Raw genomic sequence first — 19,190 nt, 5'->3', positions numbered from 1 at the left:
TTACCAATGCACCAGATCGTGATAGAATGATGAGGTCTAAAGAAGGAGATGATCAGTTTGACGCTGTTCACTAGTGGATCATGAATCACAGTTTACATAATGGAAGTTTGTAAGCTACCCAGTCTAAGATGGGTCACTGCAAAGCCAAGTGTTGGTGGTGGTCTTCAGCGCTCTCATTAGAGTTTTATTCCACTCGCTGTTTCAGATTATTGGGGAATTTTAGAAAATTTAAGGCGGGAGACTGCTATTGTCAAGACAAACGCATTGCTGGATTTCTATGGGCTTTAACAATGGTGTAGTACTGTAGCTAGAGCTATGCAGCTTATTGCTTTAAGGAGCAGTCAAGATTCTGGCCAGAGTACGTTACAGCACTAAGTCTGATGTAGGTTTGGCATATGTGCACTAAACTTAATGATGAGAAATAAAAACCAGACCAACACATAAAATACTTACAAATATTGCTTTAATGATTCCTGTATGATATTGCCCTACCATTTCCCTCTTCATCTGTGCTTACTCATTTGTGCAGGAAGAGCTGGATGCGACCATGGCAACCCTAAAAGAGAAGCAGAAGAAGCTTCAGGAGGTGGAGAACCAGATCAAGGTCCTGCAGGAGCAGTTTGATAGCAGCATGAATGAGAAAGAAGATTTGGGTGAGAGTTGTGCCAAAAAGTACAACATAAAATATACTCTGTGAAATAAGTTCTACCATCTGTCTTTTATTAAATGTTTGATGTACCTTGCTGTCTTTGGCTTGCTAAAATTCTTTCTCTTTCTTTTTCATCAAAGTTAATACGATGGCTCTGACACAGGCCCGTCTAATCAGGGCAGGGAAGCTAACGTCCGCTCTTGGTGACGAACAAGTACGCTGGGAAGAAAGTGTAGCCCTGTTCGAGCAAGAGATCATCAATGTTGTGGGAAATGTCTTCATTGCAGCTGCTTGTGTGGCATATTATGGCGCATTTACTTCCCACTACAGACAGCTGGTAGGTACAGGTGCTTTTTAAGGTTTCACAGGCTGCTCTAACAAAGAATTAGCAGCTTGTGCCTTTAGTATGAGTTTAGTCTAATTTTTGAAAATCAGTAGAAAATAGGACACTACATAAGACAAACAAAAGCTGGGCCCAGTTTTCTCATTACTGCTATTGTGCTCAGTCACACGCAATCCCCACTATCGTAATGGCCTTACACTTTGTTTGTTTTTATTATAAGACAGGAAATAACATGTAATAATAAGGGATGAAATGAGGAAAACAGTAGAAACTCTGGAGGATACAACCTGAGTTGTTGTGCTTGTGTGCGCTCTGTTTCCCTCTCACCAGCTAATTGACCAGTGGATAACGCAGTGCCAGAACCTGAACATCCCAATCAGTTCCACTTTTAGCCTGATTAACATTCTTGGTGATCAATATGTCATCCGCCAGTGGAATGCAGAAGGTTTGCCTCGTGACACTGTTTCTACAGAGAATGGCATCCTGGTGACTGAGGGCCACCGGTGGCCTCTTATGATCGACCCACAGGATCAGGTGGGCCGATAATTCTAACACTGATTACTTTATGAATGAAATGGGTTATTTTTTACTTCTCAATTATCTGTATAATCCCAAGTCATTAATATTCATTTCACACATTTATTACACGAGAACCTTCATTTTAAAACTAATTTTGATTTTGAAAATAGTGGTATACAGCTGCATAGCAAGGATAAATAAGTTTAAATTCGACCTTACAAATTTTTTAAAGAAGTCATCTTCATCACATTAGGGATTAAGGATTATTTCTTTCATTCTCAGGCTAACCGATGGATCCGCTCCAAGGAGGCTAAAAATGGTCTAAAGGTGATCAAGCTAACGGACTCTGGCTTCCTTCGTACCCTAGAGAATGCCATAAGCATGGGCGTCCCTGTTCTGCTAGAGGAGGTAGGATTGCACCACTCATGTGACTGTAAAACAGACTTAATCATAAAAAAGACAATTTGTGGTCAAATGTTGTATTGTAATTGTGTATTTTTTAATGTGGGCTAACACTGGGCGACATTAAATAAGTTGAAGACCTTTATTGGACAGATTGTTATTAAATAGTGTTTTTAATTTTGCGTTGTCCCAGGATATCATTATAAAAGAGTTAAGAAAAGCATGTGTACTGTGAATGGCTCTGTTTGGGTATTTTATGGGTGTATAGTTAAAGGAGACCCTGGATCCAGCACTGGAGCCCGTCTTGTTGAAGCAGACGTTTGTGGCTGGCGGCCGAACAATGATCCGACTGGGAGACTCAGATATTGACTATGACAAAAATTTTAGGTTCTATATGACCACAAAGATGGCCAACCCACATTACCTGCCAGAGGTAAGGACAGCAGCACACCTACTCAGACCTACTTATACTATATGTGTACAAAGAAGATACTGTAAAGAGATGCAGTCATATGTCAACCAGCAAAACCTTATAGCTGAACAGTCCAGGAGAATAATAATAATAATAATGGATTGCATTTATATAGCGCTTTTCTAGGCACCCAAAGCGCTTTACAATTCCACTATTCATTCACTCTCACATTCACACACTGGTGGAGGCAGCGACAGTTGTAGCCACAGCTGCCCTGGGGCAGAATGTGGCTACAGTCTGCCCCAGGACATTTAGTGTGAGAATGGGCTCACACTAAATGCAGTCATGTACTCTCTCATTAGTTCAAGCCAACAGTGCATGCATACATCACAGACATTATTAAAGAGAGACATGGACTCCAAAGAATCCTGAATTAAAACCACAAAGACGATCATTGAGACCAGCAAAGTAGTTCAAGGTTTCATTGTGATTTAATGAGTTTCTGTTTCCACCTTTTAAGGTTTGCATCAAAGTTACAATTATCAACTTCACTGTCACTAAATCTGGCTTAGAAGACCAACTTCTCAGGTAAATACATGCACACACATGAAAAAAGCTATTGCATTTCAACTATGTAACAAGTAGAGATGGACCGATACAATATTACATATCGGTCCCATACTGACCTAAATTACTGGATCGGATATCGGAGAGAAATAAAAAATGTAATCCGATCCGAAGTATCGGATTCACAAATGCGCAAACGCACAAAAGATCACCTCACAAACGCGCAACTTGGCGTAACCCAGCTCGGCGCATCGGAGTAGTATGTGTTACGTGATAGAGCAGCTGTTGTCTGCAGGACCTGTCGGCGGTCTGGTGCAGCATGTGGAGCCTCGCTACATGCTTTCAAACCGCGGCATGTTATCTCGGCGAAAACTATCCCAGAGAAGTAAAGCAAGTGTGTAAGTTCATCCCTGAATGTTTGCATAGTATTCCCACGTTAAGCTTAACATGGAGCCACAGCTGGACTGGCCATCGGAGTTCCAAAAGGAAGCAATTTGTCCCGTACTTAAGCTAGAATGAAAAAAAGACACAAAGCTGGAGTTATTCTGTCCTTGCTGCAAAGCTGATTCTTCTTCTCTCATTCCCCTTCCTGTTGCTACTTCAAACATGAAACTGATCAATGATCAGCTGGTCGGCTTTTCTGTCGCAAATCCTGCCTTTCTTGTTTGTTTATCGCCCACTTTGTGCCAGAGAGAGGATAAACAACAGCAGCACGTTTAAGATTAATTAGCTGTTGTTAGAATTTATTTAATATTACTTTCTAGTATCAGTTGATGTTTGCTGGAGCCACAGCTGTAAAGCTGCTGGTCATGATATTGGTTTGGATATGTGGTGAGAGGGAAACTTGTAGATGAAACCAGGAGATGTCCTTACTGAATGATCAGAGCTGAACAGGTGATGGAGAAACAGGTTTACCTTTTAGGTGACATGAATGAGTTGAAGGGAAGTTATGAACTGTTTCTGAGAGACAAATAACACCAGGATCCTTTTCTAAGCTGACAGCTGGTAACTGTGCAGGGGCGGGTCTAGCAAAGTTTTGCCAGGGGGCCAGGTAGGGCATTAACAGGGAGAGGGGGGCACAAAGAAATACTTTTCTTTGTTATTTCATTTAAAAGGACTAACTTTTAATAAATAATTATCTGAATCTTACAACTAAAGTGGTCATCTGATTACATTTATAGAAATCTATTATTGTATATAGTAAATATTAAGTCTAATATACACCCTGGTAAGCTATAGTACTTTTTCCTTTGGGAAGGTACCATCTGTGCAGTCTGCAATTCTGTTGAAGAAACATGTTGAATCTATTTAATTATTGTAGAAACATAATTGTTTTCTATGCATTTGTTTTACAGGTGCATTAAATTAAAGTTGATTACGTCGATTAAGCATCAAGGTGGAGGGTGGGGGGTGGTTCTGGGAGATTTTTGTTAGGAGTTTGCAACCCTATTAGTTAGGTTGTTTAATATTTCTGCTAAGGACTCTTTAAAATACCAGAATAGGAAGGATGGTGCAGGTTCAAGTTTATTGGATTGATCAGTGTTGCTGAACTATAAAATATTTTGGGTGCAGTGTATTTTTTGCATACAAGTATAACAGAATAGTTTTAGTGTGTTGTTTTTTAAAACTTGAGTATGAACTTATGCAAAATGCAGCAAGATATTTATTTAAAAAACAGTTTTGTTGATTAAAAAAACGCTATATCAGATTCATATTGGTATCGGCAGATATCCAAATTTATGATATCGGAATCGGACATAAAAAAGTGGTCTCGTTTATCTCTAGTAACAAGAATTTACAAAGCCATCTACATTTTTAAAAAATGGATAGAAATACTGCACATCATTTTATGTATCCTAGTAAGTAAGTAAGTAAGTAAAATTTATTTATATAGCACATTTCACAGATAAAAATCACAAAGTGCTTTACAATAAGATCAGACATACAAGTTAAAATTAATTAAAAGCCTGTTTGTATAAAAATGTCTTCAGCTGCTTTTTAAAGGAGTCAGTAGAGTCTAGACAGCGTAAAGACAACGGCAGGGAGTTCCACAGCCTCGGTGCCTGAAAAGCCCGATCCCCACGTGTTTTAAATCTAGTACGTGGGACCACCAGTAGCCTCTGACCTGAACACCTAAGTGCTCGGGATGAAGCATGAGGTTTCAACAGGTCAGAGATATACTGGGGAGCTTCACCGTGCAGAGCTCTAAAAGTTACAACTAAAATTTTAAAATGAACCCTAAAATTTACAGGCAACCAACGAAGAGAAGCCAAAACTGGAGTAATGTGTGACCTCTCGTTTGTACCAGTTAATCGTATATCCTAATTGTATGTATCCTTTTCCCCCTTTCTGATAATGACCTCTGGAATCTCTTGATTCAATCTTTTTTCAATCTGTTTTAAGTGATGTGGTGCGTCTTGAGAGTCCGCATCTTGAGGAACAGAGGAACGAGCTGATTGTGCGCATCAACGCTGACCGCAGCCAGCTGAAAGCTATTGAAGACCGCATTCTTAAGCTTCTCTTTACCTCTAAGGGGAATATACTTGACAACGAGGAGCTAGTTCAGACTCTCCAGGAGTCAAAGGTAGGGATTAGGCTATATGGATATGGAGTTGTGGTTGTTGAATTTAACATTACCTGCAATGACCTTTTTTTTAACCTTTCCTGTTTTTCTGATGTTCATCCTGTTTGTTTCCATGAGTTTTTGCATCCTCTTGTCTCCAGGTGACTTCAGAGGCCATAAAGCACCGTCTGGAAGAGGCAGAAGCAACTGAGCTGATGATAAACTCTGCGAGGGAGCGCTACAGGCCTGTGGCCACTCGAGGATCTGTTTTGTACTTTGTCATTGCCAGTCTGTCGGAGATCGATCCTATGTACCAGTTCTCACTCAAGTACTTTAAACAGGTGAGGGAAAAAAGAGCTGGGCTTTACTCTCAAATTTACAAAGCTACTTGTACAGGAATGTTTAATGAAAATGTGTAAGTACCCATTTAAAGTAATTATTTTCTTTTTTTCTCTCTTTTTTGTTTATTTCTTCCTTCATCTTCAGCTCTTTAATTCCACCATCGAGACATCAGAGCAGAGTACTGTGCTAGAAGAGCGCCTTCAGATCCTCCTGAATCAAATCTTGCTAAACTCCTACATTAATGTGTCACGTGGACTCTTCGAGCAACACAAGCTTATCTACAGCTTTGTGTTGTGCGTAGAAATCATGAGGCAGCGTGGCGAGATCTCTGATGGGGAATGGTGGCGCTTCCTAAAAGGAGCTTCTTCACTGAAAAAGGTGAGGTGGGAAATCCAGCCATAGAAGTTCAGCTTGATAAAAGCAATAATGAATAAAATAATTAACTAAAAAAAAAAGATTTCCTATGATTGTGCTCATGTTTTTTTATAACCTCCTAGGACCTGGCGTCCACATATGTGGACATCACATTTTGGGTTATTTAGACCAAAATACTCAATTTTGCTCTACAAGGGCCTGATATCCACTTACGAGGACATTATACTGCTACTGTTCTATCGACATTTTATATGAATATCCTCATACGTGGCTCTCATTTTTCTTAGAAACAAAAATTCGGTGGAAAAATAAATCTGGCAATTCTTTGTTTTGACATTTATCGGGTCCCAATCAGCCCAAATATCAAAGAGAAATAAAAAAAATGCATGCTGTGGAAGAGTGCAGGTATTAGGAGCTTAAAGGAGTATATAGTGATGGTGTTAACCCATCATTTGTTTTTTATGCCACTAGACTGGAGGCACTGATTGTTAGCTAGGGGTGGGGAAAAAATCGATACTGTGTAGTATGGTGATATTTTGTTTGCTAATAATGTATCGATACAGGGACAGCAGAAATAGATATTTTGTTACAAAAAAGGTTTTTGTGCTCTGACTTCAGAGCATGTTGATCCTTTTTCTGAGCAAGAATCCTGACATTCCTTCACTGTCCAAATGTGTTTAACTTTTTTTTGGCAGCAATAAACATGACAGTTTACTTATTTTAATTTAAGACATGTTTTATTTTAATTAAGTTTAAAACTTTATTTAATGTAAAATTATATTTTGGTTTAATTTACTTTCAAATTCTTCAGTTGCTGAAGGGGCTGCATAGTTTTCATAAACTGCATAGTTCAGAATAGCTGTAATTGTACCAGATGGTTGATTCAGTTAAGTTGGACTAGACTGTAATACAAACCGTTCAGTTTGTCAACAATAAAACTGAAATGAGAGAAAGACTGAGTGTGAGACTTTGATATTAGATAAAATGAATATTGATAAAGTTTACCTTTATGTACAGAATCTGAATATCGCAAAATATTTTTAAAAATTGCAATAATATCGTATCGTGCGTTAAGTATTGTGATAATATCGGATCGTGGGATGTATGGTGATTCCCACCTCTATTGTTAGCAGTCACAGTCCTCATGCTAGTTCTGTTCTTCTTTCTCCTACACCTCTGTTTTAGGTCTCCCGTTTATTGCCTCTTAGCATGTACTGCTCAAAGGTTTGGAGTAACAGGGAAATGTGTGTTTCTGACAAAAAGCAAGCTTTTTAAAAACCAAAATAAAATAATAGTAGTTTGATTGAATATGCTAAAAAGGAGTAATGATTAATCGAATCATTAAGTATAAGGGATTTTAATGAAATATTTACACAGGTGTATAGAAGCGGATTTTCAGACTCATCACCCAAATATCTGAAAGCTGTTAATCTGAGTAAACACTGAATACATCTGACTAGTGGAGTGCCTGCAGGTGTAATCGTAGTTGGTGTTTCAAACAAGAACTTTTTTAGTGATCCCAAGTATTTCAGATTAAAGTGTCATTTTTACTTTTTAAAGCTGCTTGTCATAGAAACCATTTGTCATCATCCCCTCACTCTTTTATAATTCTAGTTAACTTTCTCTTTACTTACACCAGTCGATAACAACATGTCTACTAAATTTGTGGGCATAAACTTTTCTTTTTCTGCATCTTCCAGGAGTATCCAGAGCGACCAGATGTGCCATGGCTAAGTGATTTTTACTGGCAGACATGTTGTGAGCTGGAGGGCACACTGCCTTGCTTCAAGGGCATCTCCAAAGAAATCACTAGAACCCATATCCATATTAAGCTAGGTACCCTATCCCCATTGTTATTGTTGTTGAGCTGATAAGGATCTGTATATGTCAGCATGTTACTTTTGAATATAAAACTAGAATGTTTGACCTACATACACTCTGTCATTTTTCATTTTTATAAAGAGATGTTCTAATCATTCTTATCATTAACTTACCAAACTATGTACAAATCCTATGTCTGATTCCATAGAATTCCTTTTCTCTTATAGGGCATTTTGAAGCATCTTTAAATCCAGAAAAATGGAAAGGCTATGTGTCAGAGTTGCCTTCTCTCGAGGAGTCCAAAAAGGAGATGAAAGGCTACTGGAATGAGCGATTGGGATCTTTCCAGAAACTAGTTCTTATCAAGAGCTTCATGGAAGAGAAGGTGAGCCTGGATGAAGTCCGGGGAAAGATATTTACTGAGGTTTTCATGATTGTTTTCCAGGTGAAGAGGATCATTTTTAAAAAGTGTAACTTTTGTCAGTATTAAAGAAAGGATCTCAGTAAAAAAAAATAAATGACATGGGTTTATAGCTCTCCGCGGAGCTTTCCCATCACCACCAAAGCTTGGTCAATTTTTCCCAGCTTTTCTGTGACGTATATCCTCTTTTTCCATCCAGGTGGTTTTTGCAGCAACTGAGTTTGTGATTGTCAACCTGGGGAAGGAGTTTGTGGAAAACCCTCCAGTTGACCTGGCTAATCTCTATAATGACATGTCCCCTACCACCCCATTGATCTTCATCCTCAGCACAGGTTCTGACCCAATGGGTGCCTTCCAGCGCTTTGCAAATGAGAGAGGCTGTCTCGACAGGTAAGGGAGAAAAAATGGTTAGAGAGGTCCCTCCAACATGGCTCGCAAAAATGTCTTTGTTTTGTTCACCAGGCTGTGACATCTGAGATATAGACATATATAGCTGGTATACAGCCCCTCCCGGATGGCCGAACTTCTCACCCTATCTCTAAGGGAGAGGCCAGCCACCCTTCGGAGGAAGCTCATTTCCGCCACTTGTATCCGAGATCTCGTTCTTTCGGTCACTACCCGCAGCTCGTGGCCATAGGTGAGGGTAGGGACGTAGATCGATCGGTAAATTGAGAGCTTCGCTTTTACACTCAGCTCTCTCTTCACCACGACGGACCGGTGCAGCGTCCGCATCAATGCAGCCACAGCACCAATCCGTCTGTCGATCTCCGGCTCCCTTCTCCCATCACTCGCGAACAAGACCCCGAGATACTTGAACTCCTCCACTTGGGGCAGGAACTCATCCCCGACCCGGAGTGGGCACTCCACCCTTTTCCCGCTGAGAACCATGGCCTCAGATTTGGAGGTGCTGATCCTCATTCCCGCTGCTTCACACTCGGCTGCGAACCGCTCCAGTGCGAGCTGGAGGCCCTCACCTGATGAAGCCAACAGAACCACATCATCCGCAAAAATCAGAGATGAGATCCTGAGGCCACCAAAGCGAAAGCCCTCCGCCACTTGGCTGCGCCTAGAAATCCTGTCCATAAAAATTATGAACAGAATCGGTGACAAAGGGCAGCCCTGGCGGAGCCCATCACCCACCGGGAACGAGTCCGACTTATTGCCGGCAATGCGAACCAAGCTCTTGCAACGGTTGTATAGGGATCGAATGGCCCGTAGCAATGGGCCAGACACCCCATACTCCCGCAACACCTCCCACAGGACACCCCGAAGGACACGGTCGAATGCCTTCTCCAAGTCCACAAAACACATGTAGACTGGTTGGGAAAATTCCCATGCACCCTCAAGTATCCTCGAGAGGATGAAGAGCTGGTCCAGTGTTCCGCGACCAGGACGAAAACCGCATTGTTCCTCCTGCATCCGAGGTTTGACTAGCAATTTGACTGCACCAAGCAATAATCTGCAACTTGCACTGGGACAGTTCAGCCATGTGGTTCTCTGCCAGAAAAGGGTGGATTGTCCTCTTCAGTTTGAGAATGAGTTGCTTCCTCAAATGAACAAGTTCAAGTTTAAGACTACAGATACAAGCAGTGGAAATGAGCTGTCTTATAAAGGGTGTCTAAGCTCAGTCTCAGACATAGGATGAGGAGTTTGGGAGGGGCTCAGAGTAGAGCCACTACTCATCCACATCCAGGAGGCCTTCTGGACACCTCTTACACGAAGGGCATGTCCAAAGGTCGTGCTGGGTCATATCCAGAAGACATGTTCCCAAACCAGTATTTCACTTCGATATCTGCTTGGAAGTGCTGGGGTAGTGGCTGGGAAGAGGGAGGTCTGGGCACCTCTGTCTAAACTGTTGTCCTTGTGATCCTGGACTAGACAGGTTGTTACAAATGAATGAATAAAGTTTATAAAGGCATCAAAATGGTGATTTTTCTGTGTTTTTCAGGGTCGAGGCTATCTCACTGGGGCAAGGCCAGGGACCTATAGCAGAGAAGATGATCCGTTCAGCGCTGACGAATGGCAACTGGGTCTTCTTGCAGAACTGCCATCTGGCTGTGTCTTGGATGTTAGCCATGGAGGAGCTCATTAAGACCTTCACTGAGCCTGGTACTATTTTTAAATTGAGCTCAAAAGTTTCTGTTTATTTCAGCCTTCTGTGCTAACATTTGATGACATATTTTTTTATTAGTTAAGGCTTATGAGGGTTGTATGAAAAAATAGTATTAAATTAGAATAATTACAACATTTGCTTCAAACTGGGAAATCCCAGTGGTAGTAATTTTAGTGTTTATGGATGGGGATACCCAAGAAAGAGATGCTGGGCTGCAGTTTAGTTTCAGTTTGCTAGTACTCAGTTGGAACCCATTTGACCTTCAAGAAAACGTACTTTAGTTCTTCATTGTGCAGACTCAACAATGCTTAAAGCATTCCTCAGAGGTTTTGCTCCACATTAACACAATAGTGTCACACAGTTGTTGCAGATTTGTTGATTGCATTATAGCCACTAGATAATGGGTACGCTGTGGTCATAAAGGGATGAACGTTGTTAGCAGCAATGCTCAGGGACACATCTAAACAAGTTCCTTCATATTTCTAATGTCATTAGACATCATTTGTAATTTACACGTGCATTTCTAATCTCTGAGAAACAGAAATGAGTAAACTGTGATATTGTATGCTTTGGTGTTTGTATTATTGATAAAAATACTGCAGGACCTTTTTACAAGTATCCTTTAAGGCCTTTTCTTTTCATGAATATGCAAATAATTTTCTTATCTGTTTCTCTGCAGACACATCAGTCCACGAGAACTTCCGTTTGTTTCTCAGTTCCATGCCGACCAAAGTATTTCCTGTTACAGTGCTCCAGAACTCCGTTAAGGTAGTCACACAGAGACCCAAACACTGTAATACTATATAATAAAGCTATAGATGATTGAAAATACTGTTTTTAAAAAAGAACTTGTCTATACTGGTGGATTGAACATGAGTGAAACATAAAAATGACTTTGGTAATTACGAGTACTGTTTATTTAGGGTAACTGTGGCATAAACGTTACATTAGTTAAGCACTGCCTTCATAAATATGGGTCGAAATCTTTGACTTGATTTATCGTCATCATGACCATGACCTGATAATTTGAAGAGTGAGTCACACGGTACACTGGTTACCTCGAAGAGTCGTTGGGATTGTATGTGCACTTGAAGACAGCCTGAACAACAAGGAGGAGACGCTGAACCAAAAGGTTTTCAGGATTACTGGTAGTCTTCTCAGTAGGTCTCTGTGATGTCATTGCCAGGTGACTAACGAGCCTCCTAAAGGCCTGCGAGCCAACATGCGACGAGCCTTCACAGAGATCACCAGCGGTTTCTTTGAACACCACGTTTTGGGACGCCAGTGGAGGAAGATTGTCTTTGGAATCTGCTTTTTCCATGCAATCATCCAGGTTACATACACTCTTTCTCAGTATTTTACATGTAAAGTGCCTCATCATTATTACTTTGTTTTCTTGGATGTGTTTTACTTCGTGTGTGGTCGTGCAATACTTCTCTGCCTGTGTGTCTCGTGTTTAGGAGCGGAAGAAGTTTGGTCCCCTGGGCTGGAACATCCCCTACGAATTCAATGACAGTGACAGAGAATGTGCTCTGCTCAACCTCAACCTGTACTGCAAAGATGGCGCCATCCCTTGGGATGCTCTGGTCTACATCACTGGTAGGAAGCAAATATCAACAGAAAGTTGCATGTTCTTGTATCTAAATTCAACAAGGTAATAAGTTAGGGACTGTTTGTGTAGCATCTTATTTTCCATATGTAATGCATGTCTTATTTGTATTTTGACATTTTCTATTAATAGAAAGCCTTTTCACAAAACAAACATGATTGCATGTCCTTGAACCTAAACATGCAGCTGTTTCATAAAAATAAAAGTGTGGGAAGAATAACCTTAAACACCCAAAGAGCCATTTGGACCTGGTTTCTTGGAAAAGGAAACACTGGGAGCCGCAAATACTTTTTGACATCTAAAATGAAGATAACACCGTGTATATTGTTGTTGTTTTTTACCTTAATGCTTTGTATAAACAACTATAGTGTGTTGCTTATGAAATCCATGAAGTGCTATGGAGAAAATTAAATTTTATTTATGTAATGAACACATTGTCAACCCTTAAAAAATAATAACTAAAAAGAAAGTCAACCAGTTGAAGGTGTCTTTAAAATGAATTAAAAAGCTGAACTTAAATTATCTATGTAGCAAACAAAAACAGTGAGCCGTCATCCTTATATCGCCTTCTGGGTTTCGGAGTGTAGCGGAGCCTTGACCAGAATTTTAAAAAAAATAATTGGAAAAAAAACACTATGCTCCTAAAGAGTGGCATCTGCAATCACGCCTCACCGGCTTGCTCTCTCTGCTGTTGTGTTGTTGTTTGTATGTGTCGGGCTGTGAGCTGGAAAGCTACAGCCGGCTGTGTGTGTGAAAAGTGGTCAATAAAGAGATGCTGAAGAGCATGTTCATGTAAACATCGTGGGTTCTGCCGTGATGTGTTTAGAATCGGACTTCTGCTCCTGAACCTCTGCGCACAGCGTCTGCTGTACGATCGGGGCTGTACGAAGTCACTTTCATCTTTACGCAGGACTGTAAGCTGTCGTCTGTGAGGTGTGAGCGGTGTTTGTTTTTAACATAGTTCATGGTGGAGTATAGCTGCTCCTTTTCTTTTCTTACATTTCTCCATACTTGGCCTACCTGGGGCTGAAAGTCTCGGTAAATGCACGTCGTTTCAGCGGGTATACCGGCTTCCACAAGTGTGACGCTTATTTTGAGCGACGAAAAATAATAAAATATAACTTTATTTTTATTATTCAAGATTACAATAATCGTCCAATTTAGAACTACAAGTTTTAAAAAAGAACTACCTCAAATAAAATTCACTTCAGTTAAATACTTATAATTTATTTTTCCAAACCATGCAGAGCCGCAATATAACGACTAAAGAGCTCCGGAGCCGCAGGTTGCCGATCCTGCTTCAGACCATTCAGCTTTATATAAAAGAAAAAGGGCCGATTTTTTTCCCCCTGTGTTTTCTGTTCTGTAATAGATTTCTCTTTTTAGTATTTCATCTTAAATTGAATGACCTGGATCCAACTTCTTTCAAAATGATCTGTATAAGAACGGGTATTACACATATCTGTGTAAATATACTATATGCATATTATTTAGTTTAAAGTTGTTGCTGTTTTTTCCATAACTTTTTTATTTTTCTGATTCTGAGTGAAATTTTGATTAACTGAAACTAGAAGAGGGTCTGGTCTTTAAAAGCAATATCTCCTGCATTCATAAACAAAGAAAGCCATGAAATATCTCAAATCCTACTGTGTTTTTTTTCTCTTCAGGTGAGATCACGTATGGAGGGAGAGTGACGGATGCCTGGGACCAACGGTGCCTAAGGACAATCCTCAAAGGCTTTTTTTCTCCAGAAACTCTGCAGCCTGGCTACACCTACTCCCCCTCAGGTATTGTTCTTTCTGCCCTCTTTTGTATGTATGTGTGTGTGTGTGTGTGTTTGTGTGTGTGTACATGTGTATTTACACGCGCGTATGCACAGTGAACGCTCACATGCTATATATCTCAGTTAATGGTTTTCTCCCTGTAAGGTGTTTACTACGCTCCAGAGTCAGATGAACTCGAACAATATAAGAAGTATATTGAGAATCTTCCGATCATTGATGATCCTGAGGTCTTTGGTATGCATGAGAATGCCAACTTGGCTTTTCAGGTGAGGAACAATACTGTAACAATACCAGTACATTACAAGCAAATGTCTCTACCTCTATTTTATAACAGACTGCCAGTTGTTCTCTTAAATATAAATGACTGTGCAATTTCTTATTTATACGTAGTTTTTCAAAATCTGTTACATTTTTCACTTAGCAGCAATTATAAGAAATGGCTTGTGGTCCTTTTAGTGATTTAAACTTATGTTTCTCATGCAGTTTATGAGCTTTGGGAGTGCTATGATAAAATATCAATACATGAGTGTGTGTGTGTGTGTGTGTGTGTTTGCCTCTGCAGCGTCAAGAAACTATAACTCTGATCAATACCATACTGGATGTTAATCCTCGTTCTTCAGCACAACATGGAGCTAAGAGTAACGATGACATAGTCTGCGACCTCGCCGAACTGATTCTAGCCAAACTGCCCGGTACGCTGACCCCACATAGATTCACCTGCACATAGATCTCAGTTACTGCTGAGACTTTGCATTATTACACTCACTCTTTTCCCCATGTTTTCATTGGTTTGTGTTGTCTTTCGTCTCTTTGTGAACTTGTCTTTCTTTTGGAGTGCAGAGCGACTGGACATGGATGAAGCAATTGACACACTGTTTATCAAAGACACCAACGGGCACCTGAACTCCCTCACAACTGTTTTGGTCCAAGAAGCAGACCGATTCAACAACTTGCTTAAAGTTCTCAGGGTGACGTAAAAACCACACATTTAATTGGCGGAGATCATCTCATGACCACTTCAGGAGTTGTTTTCTTTGGATTGTAGTTTATTTACTTGATCTTAGAGAAACATTCAAATAGAAAAAAAACCTAAACAATCAAAAATATGCGTTCTGTTTAGTTTCAGAAATAACATTTTTCGGAATCTGTCGTTACTGTGATGTTAATCTCACTTTCTTTTTCGTAGATGTCTCTTATCACTCTGCAAAAGGCAATAGCAGGTCTTGTTGTGATGTCAGAGGAAATGGACCTAATCTACAGAAGCTTTCTGAACGACCAGGTCCCCAAGCACTGGGCAAACTCTGCCTACCCTTCCCTCAAACCGCTGTCTTCTTGGGTCAGAGACTTGACTCTCAGAACGTCCTTTATCCAGGTTTGCATACAGATATTAACAAAAACACACGTTTTCAAGTTCAGTCCAGAGGAATTATAGAAGTTTGTGTGAAATGTGTCTTTATAAAGCTAACATACATTGGATTAGAATAGAAGTCTTTTTCTAGCTCAGGTCTGGGATATTGGCTGTATTTTATTGGTTTGGGTGTGTGCATGTGTGTATGTGTCTGTGTGCATGCATATGTACTTTTGCATACATTTGATTTGTGTGTTATCTCATTAGGTTGGAAAACTGTAATAACACATTCTGAGTTCGTCTTTCTGCCTCCCTGCACATCCTGGTTTAGTGTTTGGTCCATCTTCTCTGATTTAAGCTGCTCTTCCTTAAGTCTGCTCTGAACATGTATCGTACAGTCACTATAATTCACTTAAACAAGCACAAACAGGGTAAAGTCCTGTTAGTTTATACAGCAGTGGATAAACACTGAGTCACACTCCACATGCTGATTATCTTAGGAAACAAAATCCAATGTAAACTGATTCACTGGGTCACCTACAGCACAGGTGTCGAACTCCAGGCCTAGAGGGCCGGTGTCCTGCAGGTTTTAGATGTGTCCTTGATCCAACACAGCTGATTCAAATGGCTAAATTACCTCCTCAACATGTCTTGAAGGGCTGTATCCCAATTCAGGGTCTGCAGCCTCAACGATCCTCAAGGGCCGCGTACTTAAAGACCGCTAAGGCCGGAAGTGCAAGGCTTCTGAAATGGGACGGTCTAGCCTCCGTTGCCTGCCCAGGTTGCCTAGCAACCATGATACTAACAGCTGGAAACGTTTCATACAGCTTTGTTTGACAGAAATGAAGGAGAAAATCTTTTGTTCATTTGTTCATTTGTTTCTACATGAGCTTTGATCATTCTCTGTAAGATTAAGCTCAGCTATTGAATGGCGTATATTTTAAAGTAAAGGCTTTAAAACCAAGTTAGTACAAACGTCACTAATGTCACATGACTTTGCCGACATGTGGCCAACAGGAATGTTTTAATGTTCTTTGTTATTAAACATTTGCACATAAATAAGTGACATAATATTCAGTACTTACTTAAAGTTTACTCTTCGGGCGCTCCTAATCCGCCGTTTTTTTCGGCAAAATTATCCACACCCACCGCCGCGCTATGCATTCTGGGATATGTTGGGCCACGAAGTCAACACCGCCACGTCCTTACAATTCAGGGAAATGAAGGACGCATTTGAGGGCCGCATTTCGAGCAGCCTTTGAATTGGGACAGCCTTCGTCGCGTCGCTGTGACGTAATCGGCCTTAAAATGCGGCCTTTAAGGCTGCAGACCCTGAATTGGGATACAGCCAAGTTCTCCAGATGCCTGCTAATGAACTAACCATTTGATTCAGGTGTGTTGACCCAGGGTGAGATCTAAAACCTGCAGGACACCGGCCCTCGAGGCCTGGAGTTCGACACCCCTGACTTACAGGATGCCTGTAATGCACTATATTGAATAAAAGAAGAAGATACTGCATAAAGAAAGATATCGTTATTTAAAGATACATATATTTTAATTACATCTCTGCTTCTCTTTTCCTCTCTTGCAAGACTTGGATCACACGTGGTCAGCCCAAATCACTTTGGATCTCAGGGTTCTTCTTCCCTCAAGGCTTTCTTACTGGTAACACACTGAAACATGCTCTATGTTTTTTAATAATGCCAACAGTAAAGCACAGTTTTAGAGCTGAGCTTGAGGATTACAATAATCACTCGGACTACTCTTTCAAGTATGCAGTGTAAAAATAAATGAATGAAGTTTAAAAGAGAGCTATTAATTAAATTTGTGTTTACTGGTAGATTTTGCTAAACAGCACAGTGACTTGTTTCGATGCTCTTGTGTCTTTGATGGCCTGTAGGAGTGTTGCAGAATCATGCCCGGCGTTACAGTTTGCCTATCGACGAACTTAATTTCCGCTTCAGCGTGGTGCCGGCGTACAGGGATGAGGAAGCAGTCTGTGAGGCTCTAAGCACTCTTCCCATTGGTGCAAAACTGAACATGGATGAGGAGGTACTGTAAGAGGAGCAGTGCTCTTAGTTATGCTTTCAGTAGTGCTTTAAAAAAGGGCTCAAATATTCTTTTCTCCAGTCCTTCAAATATTAGCAGTACTTTAAGATGCTATTTTTCTGGCTAATAGCAGGAGAGCTAATGTGGAAGAGCAGATCAACAATCTCAAGATGCAATCTAAAATATTACATCAGTTTGGTTTCTCTACAGTTAAAGTTTGTTGCTCCTTATATTTGTTCAACTTAACTTACTTAACTGCAGTTAATGTTTTTATGTGCAATATTTTATTCAAAGTTCTTCTTACATTTTTACACAAAATCAGTTATGTTATCAATTGTGTTTTTGCATGATTTCAGTTAGAGTCCTTGGAAGCAAAACAAACCCAGCAGGCTGAAGATAAATCCTTTAATCATTAATATGACCACTAGCTTGTTTGGTTTTTAGGCAAGCATTTGAAATGGTTTATGTGAATTAGAAAGTTGTAGGAACCTGAGATCATGACCTATTTGATATATGTATTTAATTCTTGTATTAATTGATTAATGTTTTTGTGAAATTACTTTATCCTGAACCTCTAAATCTGATCTGGTGATCTCAAAGTTAGCACCACAGAGCAAATGTATCCTAAATGATCAAATTAAATCTGTTATCCATTATTTTTGATTGGACGACATACTGATTTCTTTAGTAGGTTGTGTTATAATTGACTCCGGGGTGAATCTGGAGGGCAGTACAGCCACCAATACTGAGTTTATTTCCTGATGACATATCAGATTGATGCCCTCTTAAGCGTCATAAATAGTGAATATCAACCGCAGCAAACATCGTGTCAACTCTTCTTTAAATCTCTGTTCATGAAAATGAAATCCTTAAAGAATAAAAAGCTCTCGATACATCTGATAAAAGCAAAGCCACATGTTCTTTGTTTTATTTTCTAGCTTTGCAGCTGTTTGCCTGATGTTTGTGAAAAAATATAGAAACCACCATTTTTTTCTGAAAAGGCACAAACTGCAAAAAGAAAGTCTTGTGTTTACTTTGTTTCAAGAGTTTGTCAGTAAAAAGGAAAAGTAAAATAAAAAGGTAATTCCTTTAATATGGTTACTTGTTAAAACAGTTACCAGAGCCGCAGGACGGTGTACTTGTTCACGGCATGTTCATGGATGCCTGTCGCTGGGATGATGTCGGCATGGTGATTGATGATGCGCTGCCTCGGGTTATGAACGCCATGCTGCCGGTGGTGCACTTTGAGCCGCAGCAGAACTACGTCCCAGAGCCTGACCTCTACCACGCTCCTCTGTACAAGACCTCAGCCAGAGCTGGCACTCTGTCCACCACAGGTACACACCTGATACATCCAAAGTCACTCACTGGAAACCTTTTTACATTTAAAGTCATGACACATTTTATACTATCATAAGGCCAAGAGCTAGTTTTTGGGCATCGCTGGGAGTTTTGGTGGGATACAGCGCACGTCCCTGTTACCAACATACAATGTCAAAAAAAAGAAAGAAAAAGGATGTTTGCTCAGATTGTTTCCTCACCTTTCATGTCTCTCTCCCTTCAGGTCACTCAACTAATTTTGTGGTGACAGTAATGCTTCCCTCCAAGCGACCCAGCGACTACTGGATATCCAAAGCCTCCGCACTCCTGTGCCAGTTGAATCATTAAATATTTATTCGAGGACAAAGCAGAATTTTGAATGGCACCAAAACATTTGCACAAACTTAAAATTAAAATTAAAATTTCACCCTAACTGATGTTTCTGCGTCCTTCATCTCGTACATGTGTTTGACTACATTTATTTATATAACAAACTCTTTAGAAAGGAGACGTCCCATTTTCACAGTGGAAGCACTACACTGCCTTACACTGC

The 19,190-nt window shown here is 40.3% G+C and overlaps 1 protein-coding gene across 1 annotated transcript in view; it reads left to right on the top strand.

Annotated features, from left to right (window-relative positions):
• The window catches only part of dnah6 (dynein, axonemal, heavy chain 6), a 58,441-nt gene extending 39,371 nt beyond the window's left edge, over positions 1 to 19,070 (top strand). Inside the window, exons 60-84 of the mRNA XM_085163073.1 lie at positions 530 to 653; positions 790 to 986; positions 1,323 to 1,526; positions 1,794 to 1,919; positions 2,182 to 2,346; positions 2,846 to 2,913; positions 5,296 to 5,476; positions 5,617 to 5,796; positions 5,942 to 6,175; positions 7,873 to 8,008; positions 8,221 to 8,378; positions 8,614 to 8,804; positions 10,363 to 10,523; positions 11,207 to 11,295; positions 11,714 to 11,860; positions 11,988 to 12,126; positions 13,804 to 13,923; positions 14,065 to 14,186; positions 14,483 to 14,612; positions 14,761 to 14,888; positions 15,107 to 15,292; positions 16,861 to 16,933; positions 17,169 to 17,320; positions 18,432 to 18,654; positions 18,882 to 19,070. Of these exons, the coding sequence (XP_085019199.1) occupies positions 530 to 653; positions 790 to 986; positions 1,323 to 1,526; positions 1,794 to 1,919; positions 2,182 to 2,346; positions 2,846 to 2,913; positions 5,296 to 5,476; positions 5,617 to 5,796; positions 5,942 to 6,175; positions 7,873 to 8,008; positions 8,221 to 8,378; positions 8,614 to 8,804; positions 10,363 to 10,523; positions 11,207 to 11,295; positions 11,714 to 11,860; positions 11,988 to 12,126; positions 13,804 to 13,923; positions 14,065 to 14,186; positions 14,483 to 14,612; positions 14,761 to 14,888; positions 15,107 to 15,292; positions 16,861 to 16,933; positions 17,169 to 17,320; positions 18,432 to 18,654; positions 18,882 to 18,985 (3,738 nt within the window). The 3' untranslated portion in view covers positions 18,986 to 19,070. The remainder of the gene's footprint in view (positions 1 to 529; positions 654 to 789; positions 987 to 1,322; positions 1,527 to 1,793; positions 1,920 to 2,181; positions 2,347 to 2,845; positions 2,914 to 5,295; positions 5,477 to 5,616; positions 5,797 to 5,941; positions 6,176 to 7,872; positions 8,009 to 8,220; positions 8,379 to 8,613; positions 8,805 to 10,362; positions 10,524 to 11,206; positions 11,296 to 11,713; positions 11,861 to 11,987; positions 12,127 to 13,803; positions 13,924 to 14,064; positions 14,187 to 14,482; positions 14,613 to 14,760; positions 14,889 to 15,106; positions 15,293 to 16,860; positions 16,934 to 17,168; positions 17,321 to 18,431; positions 18,655 to 18,881) is intronic.
• Positions 19,071 to 19,190: the final 120 nt, after the last annotated feature.

Source organism: Neolamprologus multifasciatus, chromosome 6 (assembly GCF_963576455.1).
Source record: "Neolamprologus multifasciatus chromosome 6, fNeoMul1.2, whole genome shotgun sequence".
Classification (NCBI taxonomy): domain Eukaryota; kingdom Metazoa; phylum Chordata; class Actinopteri; order Cichliformes; family Cichlidae; genus Neolamprologus; species Neolamprologus multifasciatus.
Note: the sequence above shows the minus strand (reverse complement) of the source record. Positions and strands in the feature narration are given on the sequence as shown.